Source organism: Mustela erminea, chromosome 6 (assembly GCF_009829155.1).
Source record: "Mustela erminea isolate mMusErm1 chromosome 6, mMusErm1.Pri, whole genome shotgun sequence".
Lineage (NCBI taxonomy): Eukaryota > Metazoa > Chordata > Mammalia > Carnivora > Mustelidae > Mustela > Mustela erminea.
Genome location: NC_045619.1, coordinates 3,977,614 through 3,988,387, shown reverse-complemented (window position 1 = coordinate 3,988,387; position 10,774 = coordinate 3,977,614). Strand labels below are relative to the sequence as shown.

The window sequence follows — 10,774 nt, the reverse complement described above, 5'->3', positions numbered from 1 at the left end:
TCCGCCTTGGCCGCGGAGTCCGGCGGAGAGAACCTTGGAGACGCCGCCGGCCTTCGGGCCGCGGGTGGGGAAAGGGATCGGGTTTCACGCGCGCCTGGGGGCCGGGAAGGGGTGCCCCCCGTCCGTGTGCGCCCACCTTCTCGGCCGCCCCCGGGAGAGGTTTGGGTGTCCCCGCTCCCGCCCTCGGGCCCATGAGCCCCTCGGGGCCGGGGTGCCCGGGGCCCCAGGCCGGGGAGGGGGCGGCCCGACCCGGGAGGGAGGGCACCGCGCGCCCCCGGCCCCGCCCCCGCCGCGCCCTCCTCCGGGGCGGGATAATTGAACGGCGCGGCCGGGGCCCTGCGTTGGCTGCGAGGCTCGGCCGGAGCGTGGAGCCCAGGAGCCGCGCCCCGCGCCCCGCGCCCCGCGCCTTTGTCCGCCCGCCGCCCGCCGCCCGCCGGCCCCATGGAGAGCGCCGCGCCGAGGAGGGTCCCGCTGCCGCTGCTGCTGCTCGGCGGCCTCGCGCTGCTGGCGGCCCGAGGTAGGGGCGCCCCACGTCCACGGCCCCAGCTCCGGTGGCTCCCCTCTCAGCCCCGCACGCCTCGGGAGGCCTGGAGCCGTAGTCGTAGCGGCCGTCTGGGCGCCGCGCCCCGCCGCGGTTCCGGGGTCGTGTGCGCCGGCCAGGCCCTCCCCTCACCCCGCTCCTGGCTCTGGTCCTGACCGCCTCCATGACCTGGGGCACTTGTGTGAAAGAAGATATTTCCTCCTCCCTGACCTCTCCCCGCCCCCCCCCCCGCCTCGTGCAGCCCCCCTAGTGCCCACCCTCGCTCCCCCTGGGGCCAAGGCTGGGAGGCTAGTGGGGAAGGCCTGGCTGGAGGGGTGACTGAACCCCGTGTGCCCTGCTCTGTCCGGAGCGCCAAGCTCTTCCCGCTGGTCCCACCTCCGCCCCTTGGTAGGGGCTGTTGTACCCAGCTTGTTGGTGAGAAGACTGAGACTGGGGACAGTGCTTTGCCACTCATGGGTTTCCGGGGGGGGGGGGGGGGGGGACTGGAAAAATCAGAAAAGAAGGGAGCAGTCTGGAGACAGATTTTTAGGGAAATAGCCCTGTGTGGGGAAACCTCTGTCTGCCCTCCCGGAGGTAGAGGGCCCCAAGGCAGAGGCTCAGCCAGGCTGCACACCCAGCTAGGGCTGGGGACTGGCCCCTTCCAGGTCCACCCACCCGGTGGCAGGGGGGATGAGTCTCCGTCGGCTGCGCTCGCTCAGCGTAAGACTGAAGGCAGCGGGATGGCGCTTCTTTCTCCCTTAATTCTCAAGGCCTAACTCCTGGGTTGGGGGCGGGAGATGGGACAGGAAAACCCTTAGGCCCTGCAGATTAGAGCAGCAGTGGTGGCCTCTGACCTCTCCGCTGACCCGTGACTCATCAGTCATTAGGCCTGCCAGCCCGAGGCTTGGTTCTTCCTGGGGCCAGGCCCCGAAGAGCCGTTGACCACCCTCAGAATCCTAGATGCTTAATCTCTGGTTGAGCTTAGTTTCTTTTCAACTCCCAGGTGACCACCCTCCTCCCTGGTCAGAAGGTCGTCAGGAGAGGTTGGGGGCAGAGGGCAGAGCTCTGCGGGTGCTTCTGGGCTTGCTCACTGGCTGCAGCAGATCCTGGAGCTCCGGCTCTGTCCTGGGTGCCTGCTGGGGCACTTTGTGGGGGAGATGGCGTGGGAGGCACAAGGGCCCAGGGGGTTGGCGGCGAGAGCCATCCTGGTCCCGCCGGGGCTCATTGGAGACTTGTTGGAAGGATGGTGCTTGGGCAGGAGCTGGGAGGCAGAGGGTCGAAGGGCATTCATGGGAAGGTGACTGGTGGTTGGACTGAAAACCCTGGGGTGTGGGGGCGCTCTGACTGGAGGCCACACAAGACTCTTGTAGGAACTACAAAGGGCCCCAGGGGCTCCCTGTGTATTTTACAGATGGGGTAACTGAGGCAGGCCCAGAGAGAGGGCATAGGCGAGCTCGGCCTGCTCCTTTCCACTGTGCTCTTTTGCCCGGGGTGTGAGAGGGTTCCCCTGCAGCCTGGTCGTGTCTGACTCTGAAGGGACATGGGGACTGGGCAGGCTGGAGGGGCGCGCCTCGTCTGTTACAGGAGGCCCTAACTTCGAGCGTATGTGATAAAGGAGATCTGTTCATCGCGCACCCGACTGGCGTGGCCTTCCCTTCCTTTCGGGATGGTCCCTCTTTTGAGTTTCAGCACTGTGGTGTGGTCTGGGGGGAGGGAGCTGGAGCTCCCTGGTTTGCGTCTGCGGCTTCCCTGGGGTGACCTGGGCCCACCCTCCAGAGAGCTGGGGGTGGGGGGTGCGGGGCAGTACACCAGGGCAGGGAATTTAGAAGTGATGCTGGGAAAGGCCGTCCCGCCGCGGGCCCCGTTGCTAATCTGTGGCCGCTCGCTTTGCCTGGTCATAGCAGTATGGGGGGCGCTGACCTTCCATGCTAGGGGACAGAGTCAAGCCGTGTCTGTCCTATGTCTGTCCTGTTGAGCTTTACCGAGAGTGGGGTGGGAGGCAGTGGGGAAGGCCGACTGCTTTCTCCAGGACTTCCTTGGCCTCTAGCTCCAGCGGGCAGCGCTGCTGACTGATTACAGAGCAAGTCTCTGGGAGGAGAACAAAGACGGGAGAGGAGCCGGCTCGGCTTAGAAGCACGTGGCCCGCGCCCCGCTGCTGGAACTTCCCCAGGCTGGTGGTGGGGGCCTGAGGGCCCCCCAGGCTAAGCGGGGGGGAGGGGCTGGTGGTGCCTGTTGGAGGGCTGGACGCACGAAGGTGCCCCCGGGTGGGGGACAGTGCCACGGCCCCTCCTGTGGGACCCACGACTCTAAGTGACCCCTTCTCCTGACTCTGCCTGAGGGGCTCCCCCCGCCCCCCGGCTCAGGGCCCCCTCTGCCACCCCTGCTGGACTGTGGCGTGTCGGGGTGGGAGAGAAGGGACAGCATGGCTCAGTCATCTGGGGCTCCCAGCTGGCTGCCACGAGCTTCTGTAGGACAGGAAACAACTTCGCCTGTATCCGCCTGGAAAAGCCCACAGGATGGGTTGGTGGTTTTCTCATTTGTAAAACGAAGATAGCAGAAACCGACTCCTTAACGTGCCTGGCGGTCGGGGGGGCGTGGGGGAGGACATGGCACCGTGCCTGCCATGGTGGCTGGATTAGTGTGACCTATTATTTGTGTGACCCCCTCCCTAGGGTAAGACAGAGTCCTCTTCCCCACGAGTGCTCTGAAAGTCCTCCCAGCTCCCCAGGAGCGCCTCAGAACTGGCAGCGGTCGAGAACCAAAGCCGTGTTGGGAAAGGTCACACAGAAGGGGCTTCTGCTGGCCTCCTCAGACCTCCACGCACTAAGTATGTGCTCTGGGCCAGACGCTGTTCTAAATCAGGGGGGTGTGGCAAGGGAGAGGCGAGGCCTGGCCTTTGTGCCTGTGGGGCTCCCCATCCCCCAGGAGAGGCAGAGGAGTGGACAGGCCATTCCAAAGCAGCCCCGTAGGGGAAGAGTCAGGGACGACCTCCCCAAGGACCAAGGAGACAGCCTGCAACCTGGCAGGCACCGGCTGGGTCTCTGGGGAGGACGGGGCTCCAGACAGAGGAAGCAGCACAGGCAAGAGTGCCGAAGGCCCGAGAGGACAGGGCTCCGTCGAAGGCAGGGCTCTGAGCAGCGGGTGCGGTCTGGACAGCCTTGCAGATAAAGACTGACAAACATGGGCGCTGACCCGCACCGTCCCCTGCTGGGGCGCTTTATCCAAGATAAGACTCTCCTTTGCAAAACATCACGTTATAACAATTTGATTCATAAAAGATTTTGCAGGGTCCCAGTGTCCTGGTAACGACCTCGCGTGTGGCTGCGTAACCAAACGGGGACACCCATTCGGTCAGCTTCCCTGGGATCAGAGACCCTTCAGCCTGGAGGGAGCTCGTTGAGGAGGGGGTGTGCAGGGAGGCTGGCGGAGTCGAAGTCACAGCGGGCAGGGCAGGACAGAGGCGGGGTGCTGCCGACGGGAGCTCTTCCCCCTCTGGGGCTTCCTCCCTTGGCCTCAGGCTGGTCCTCACCAGGCTCCAAGTCAGGAGGGAGTCAGGAGTGGGTTGCTCCAGCTGCCTACGTGTTATCAGCAGGTGGGGGCCGGCACTCGAAGGAGGCGAGGAGACTGGTTCCTGCTCCAGATGTGACCAGTCCTGTCCTCTCCCTGCTTCTCCTTAAGTACGGAGTGAGAACACACTCTGCTCTAGGAAATTTTAAAATTGACGTATTTTGTATGTAGTTATTAATTTAACTCTCTCAACAATCCTATGACGAAGGTACTGTCCTGTTATTTTCATTGTACAGACGTCTAAACGAAGGCCCAGAGCAGTTAAGTAACTTGTCTAGGAAACACAGTGGTCCGTCGAGGGCCAGGACAGGGGACCGCAGATTCCTGACCACTTGGTTCTCTTGCCTTAAGCCTAATGAGGGGAAATAAAAACCATTTGGACAGCACTGAAACCCCCGTAGACAAATGCTGCATGTGCAGGGGGTCCTGAGGAGGAGCAGGTGTTTTCCATCCATGGGGGACCGCAGAAGCCATGAGGGGCTCGTGGCTGGCTTGGTGGGATTCCCCAAGGTGAAGACACCTGTCTTGTTTTCAGATCAGAGGACAAGCCTGTCCCGTCCTTCGGAGGCAGGGGCTGTGGGGGTGGAGGGCTGTTTGCTCGGGTACCCAGGTCTGCTCTCAGTCCTGCCTCTCCCTTGGGTGCGGCCCAAGTCAGGGCCTCCTTGCTGCCTTCTGGGGGTGGGGCTCAGGACCCCTCCCCTTCTCCCGAGGAACCTACATTGGCTGCGCAGGGGGGAGGCCGTGCACACAGGAACGGATGCCTCTGGCTACAGGACACTGGGTGAGGTCTAGAACTGTCCACAGGGTAGAAAGTCACCCCTTTCCTGGCACCTTCATAAAGGAAAATGTTCTTGGCGGGTCCTGGGTTCCAGACACAACAGGGCGGGCCCGGCATCTGGAGAAGACGGCCCTGGAAATCGTTCAGGTCCTGTTCCCGCTTGATGTGCCCCTGGCCTTGCCAAGTGATCCTGCCAGAGGGCTGGGCTGACATGGCCAGTGCTGAGAGTGGGGACACTGGGTTCCTGCCATCCTGTTGCCAACTTCCTGGGGGTCCCGACTGCCAAGGGCCCCGGTTACTGCTCCTGACGGCCAGGACCCAGAGCCTTCTTTTCTCCACGTGGAGGGTCTGTGATGCGTCCTGTATTGCTGGCTTCCAGCCACTCAGAGGGGATACCACACCGGAGGGTGGGGAGGGTCTGGCCCTCTGGGGTCCCTACACCTCCCAGATGGTAGCAAGGATGTAAGAACCAAAGAACAAGCCTTGGGGCCCGATGGGTCCCCGGACAGGTTTTATGACGGGCACTTGAGGTGAATTTGGGAAGAAATGGTTTGTCTATAGGGACATGGAAACCACAGATCAGCCGGTCCACTCCTGGTATAGGTGGGTAAACTGAGGCCCAGAAGGAGGAAGTAGGTGATCTGCGGTGTCATTTGCCAGCTGTCTCTCGGGTGTTATTAGCAAATGTTTCCTGTGCCTCCCTTTGGAGCCTGGCCTGGCCCCCGAGGAGCTGTTCATCATGCTGCTGTCATCTGTCAGCGCGTCACCTGTGTACCCCGCGAGCACGAGACCCCAGGACCCAGCACAGACAAGGATAGTGCCCTGTGGAGCTCATGCGCCACGTGGGTCCCCTGTGGCCCCAGATCAAATGACTGCAAACAGAGCGGCTTAATACAACAGGTCTAGCCTCTCACCGTCCCGGGGGCCACAATGTCACGGCGTCGTGTGGGGCTTTGCTCTGGGGCAGGGTCTGTCCTCACTCCCCCCGCTCCTGGGCTCGTGGCTGTCTCTGTCCCCACGTAGCTTTCTCTTCCTCTTGTGTCTCTTCTAAGGACACTTCTTGTGGGATTCGGGGCTCCCCCAGGTGACCCAGGAGGAGCTCATCTTGAGATCGACCCTTAATTCCAACTGGAAAGACCCTTAGTCCACCTAAGGCCACACTCTGGGGGCAGGACGTGGACGTATCTTTTCAAGGGCTACCGTTCAGGCCGCTGCACACACAGACGCCCTCGCTAGGGTGTATCGGCAGGAATCGGCGCCGCAATGCCGTGACGGGGACAGCAGACAGGGGCGCCTCTCAAGGGGGCGGAGGAGAGTGATGCCCAGCTGAGGTGTGAGTTGTGAGGAACCGTCTGTGGAAAAGCCCTGAGAAGAGCTTTTGGACAAGAGGAGCAGCTGGCTCCAGGCGCCGGGTGGGAGCGGGTGTATTGGAGGGAAGGTGGGGGGTGTGTGCCTCTGGGGAGGGTGGGGGGGACAGGGAGCTGCAGAGGATGGGAGGCCTTCAAAATTAGGGTGCAGACTTGTGGGTTTTATCCCGAGTGTACTGGGAAGCCGCTGGAGGATTTTAAGCAGAGAAATGACGTTATCTGACTCAGGTTTCTAGAAGTCACTCTGGACTGCTGCATGGTGAAGGGCCTATGGGGTGGTAAGAGTAGGCAGAGTGAGCCAGCGTGGAGGTTTCTGCGGGGTCCAGGGCCGAGTGGTAGTCAGGGGCCGCCGGGAAGTGGATAGATCAAGGGCGTCTGGGAACTTGAGTGGCCGGGACTTGTCCTGGGATGGGGGATAGAGGGCGAGGGAGAAGGAATAATTCAGGCTGACCCCACTGTTGTGGGGCGAGCAGCTGGGTGGAGGGTGATTGCTAATAACCGAGCCAGACAAGGCTGAATGGAGTGGGGCCCCGGGGGCTGGTAGAAGAGTCCAGGTTCCTAGTGGACCCTGTAAGCGTCCTGCTAGGCATCGGTGGAGTCTGGGCTTGGAGGCACGATCAGGCTGCGGACAGAAATATGGCCGTCTCAGCCCATAGGATGAAGCTGCAGAAATGGGCAGGGGAGATGGCGAGGGGGCCGGAGGGCCCGGGGGATTGAGCCCTCCCAGGCACTTTGAGGGGGGAGAAGCTCTGAGATAACGGGCCTGCTCGGGGGCTTCTCAGAACCCCTGGGACGTTGCCAGGACTGGTTTTGAGATGGGGCCATGTGGTTGTGGTTGGTGGTCTGTTTGCTACTGGGGTGAGCTGCTATCCTTCTTGAACCTGTTTTTCCTTTTGGATCATGTCACCTGCTGGAGTCAAATGTGCTGTAAGTTTTGCTGCCTGCGTGTGCTCCTGATTTTGACATAAGGCTTCTCTCTGCGCCCCACGCCCGTTATTATCCCCACATCCACAAAGGAGGGAGTGAAGACACCAAGGCTCAGAGAGGCCAAGTAATGTGCCTGCAGGCGCACAGCAGCTGAGCGGCTCCCCCGGGCCGGGAACCTGGAAGCATGACTCTTGAACTGTGTTCTTTTTCTTTTCTTTTCTTTTCTTCTTTTTTTTTAAAAGATCTTATTTATTTATGTGAGAGAGAGAGCACAAGCAGGAGTGAGGGCAGAGGGCGAGGGAGAAGCAGGCTCTCCCGCCAAGCAAGAAGCCTGACATGGGGCTCATTCCCAGGACCCTGGGATCGTGACCTGAGTTGAAGGCAGACGCCCACCCAACAGAGCCACCCGGGCGCCCCTCAGATCGTGCTCTTCTGCAGGACACTACCCCGCCTCATTTATCTTTCTGACCGAAAAGTCTTGATTTTGCTAAGTCCGGCTTCGGGAGGAAGCCAGTGTCCTCCGGCATGCGGCGGGGGTATAGGTGAGCTTTGAGTCCGAGCCAGGCTCCAAGGTTACCTCTGTGTTTGCTCTGTGCCCTGGGGCAGCTTGCTTAACTCTCCCTGATCCCGTTTCCTGGAGTCGTGAGGATCCCATAAGATCATTTGTCCACTGGCTCTTTCCCAGGAATTTATCGAGTGCCTGCTCTGAGGCTGGCCTGGACCAGGGTGCAGAGCTTGTCCCGGCCCCCAGGGTGCTAAGTACACATGCAGTTAATTATTTGTGCTTGGTGCCGGGCAGTTCAGGGAGCAAAGAGAACGTGTGTGCGCGCGTGCGCGTGGGTGTGTGTTGAGCGGTTAGGGAAGACTTCTGGAGGAAAGGATCTTTGAATTGATGTGGGTGTGAATGAGCCAGTCCCAGGAAGGGTGTGGACCCAGGACCACCCAGCTGCAGCTTCCACAGGCCAGGTGCAGCGGACGCATGACAGGTGGCCTTGAGTTCAAAGGGAGACCGTGGGAGATGGGTCCCACAGGGTGGGATGATGTAGAGAAGTCAGGAGGTAAGGCTGTCCCCCATGTCCACTGGTCTTGGTCACAGGAGGTCACTGCCAGGAGGGAGCAATCTGGGAGGTGCTTGTCTCCTTCCGAGATCTGCCTTCTGGCCCTTCATTCTTGTGGCCTCCTGCCTGCTGGTTCCCTGCGCTAGACCCCTGTCTCGTGACAGGTGCTGGTGTGTGAGCATTGAAGCGTCTGTGGGTCTGTGTGAAACCGTGAGGGGAGACTCCAGCACACCCTGCTTCCTCCTTGGGAGGTCAGCTGCCCCTGAAGGGGGAGATGGCTCTGTCCTTATCCTAGACCTGCGAGGGATGTGGGGGTACTGTGCACCATACCCCAGTGACGATGACCTGGTGTCTCCCTGGGCTGTCCCCTTGGGGACAGGGTCCTATCTTTCCACCTCTGGATCCCTTGCCCCTAGATAGAACCTGCACATGCAAGTGTTGTTACAGGAACCTTTTTAAAAAATTATTTTATTTTTACATAATCTCTACACCCAACCAAGAGCTCGAACTCACAACCGCAAGATTAAGAATCGCGTGCTCTACTAACTGAGCCGGCCATAGAGGGGCTTTTTGAATATACAGGGGACTTAGGACAGCATGAGTGCCATAGGGTGAGGGCTGCGGAGTCCTGCTGGCTCCCCAGCTTCAGGAGGGGAGGGTCCTGGCAGGGGTGGGCTGAATCTCGCAGGGTTCTATTTGGTCCCGATTTCCTGTGGGTGTCTCACTGCATTTCAGGTTTCCCGGGGATGTGGGCCCTGGACACCCCAGGGGCCCCCTCCAACTCTCACCATAGCTTTAGCCAGTTGCTCTGGAGCCGATGAGGTACAAACTTTGCAGGGTGTCAAGTTCAGGGGACCCACGGGACACACTAGGACCCCGTTCACATTCTGAAACACCCGAGGCCCTCTGCTGCTTTGAGCTTGTCCGAGAAAACCAAGAAGATTGACTTGTTGGCTAGTTCTGAGGACACACCTTCCCCTCCCTTCTTGTTTATGCCCAGAACTCGTCTATTTTTTATTTTGCCACATGAGAATATTAAAATAGAGAGCAGAGATCCGACCACTCCCCAACTCCTTTCTCACCGTTTCCTATACACGCGGGCCGTTTGGAAGGGCAGGTCTCAGAAGGAGAGACAGCCTTTTAAGTGGGATCAGACTGACTTGTGGGGAACCTCCCCTGGCCATTTCCTTTCTCACTCATTTCCTTGCAATCCAGCAGGAATTTTGTCAGAACATTGTCCATATACACGGTGGGGTTTGGCAAGCCGTTGCTGAACTCCAGGCCAACTTCTCCACCCACTTTACGGGTGAGGAGACTGAGTCCTGGCCTTGCTCCAGATGGAAGGACCCTCAATGGTAGAGCTGTAAGCAGACCTGGGCCTCTGGAGCTCCAGCCCTGGGCCTACCCCACCACAACATGGTACACTGAGCAACTTGGCTTATTGCTTACCTGCTCATGGGCCATTAAAGCATTGCCCAGAGCCCTTGGGAGGATGATCGGTGCCAGGCTAACATTCTGGAAGCTTCCACCTGGGGAGCAGTGCAGAGACCCTCTGACTGCCAGCTGGCATCTATAGTGCTGGAAAGAACATGTGCCTACATCTTTACCACTTGACGAGAATGGGTGCTGCTCTAGACCGTGAGCCTTGGCGTGGCGCCAAACACGTGGCATGCCTTTTGCATGGATCAGAACTACCACGACTCACAGTCTACACTGTAGTCTTTACAAACGCAGAACTCACCTGGAAGAAATTTCGTTTCAGCTGCTGTCTGGGGTGACATACGGTATCCGATGCCCGTGAACCAGGCTGTCTCTGTCCATCTGCTCACCAGTGACTTAGGGCAGCGGTCTCTCTTTCCCAGAGGGAGGTGGTGGGGTGTCAGGCCCGTGGCGATGGGTCGTCTGGGGGCCTGTGTGATTCCCCTCCCCACGGTGGTGCAGCAACTTCCGTGACGATTCCATTTTGAAGAGTCTTTCTGCAGTCAGGCACCGATTTAAGCATTTTGCCTGAATTATCACATCCATCTTCCCAGCCCTCCCCAGTTACTACCCCATTTGACAGATGGAGAGAAGGAGGCTCAGTGAGGAGGCGGCGGGTCTCGGTCTGGGTGGTTTTAACCCACATGTCCATCGTCCTCCTTGGAAGGTCGTGTCAAAGGCTAAAGAGGTCTGAAAGAGAGTTTATTTTTCATTTATATTTAGTGTAATGCTTTGTGGATCCAATTCACAGTCAGATTACGGGAACTGGAGATGAAAACTGTGCCCAATCAAAGCTTCTGCTCAGAAGGGAGGGAGGTGATCTGAGAGAGAAGACTGCAGACCACTTCTCTCTTAAGGGCACCTATATCCCCACAGTGGGCATGGGTGGGCATCCAGCGGGGGGTCCCCTGACGTAGTGTCATCGATAGTGGCATCGCTCCCGGGAGTGAGGGGTGGAAGCGGTGCTGGCCTCGTTGGCTCCAGGTTGCCGAAGGCCGTGCAGATGTGCTGGGGCCTCTGTGTGGGAGTTCTGCGAATTGATGTCCTGCCAGAAGGGCTGCTGGCCAGTGGGAGTGCC

General features: G+C 59.7%; 1 protein-coding gene across 2 annotated transcripts in view; it reads left to right on the top strand.

The window, feature by feature from the left end:
• The first annotated feature begins 325 nt into the window (after window positions 1-325).
• FBLN1 (fibulin 1) overlaps window positions 326-10,774 on the top strand; it is a 79,667-nt gene continuing 69,218 nt past the window's right edge. For both annotated transcript variants that reach the window (XM_032345930.1, XM_032345931.1), the window contains exon 1: window positions 326-517. In XM_032345930.1, the coding sequence (XP_032201821.1) occupies window positions 442-517 (76 nt within the window). In that variant the 5' untranslated portion in view covers window positions 326-441. The remainder of the gene's footprint in view (window positions 518-10,774) is intronic.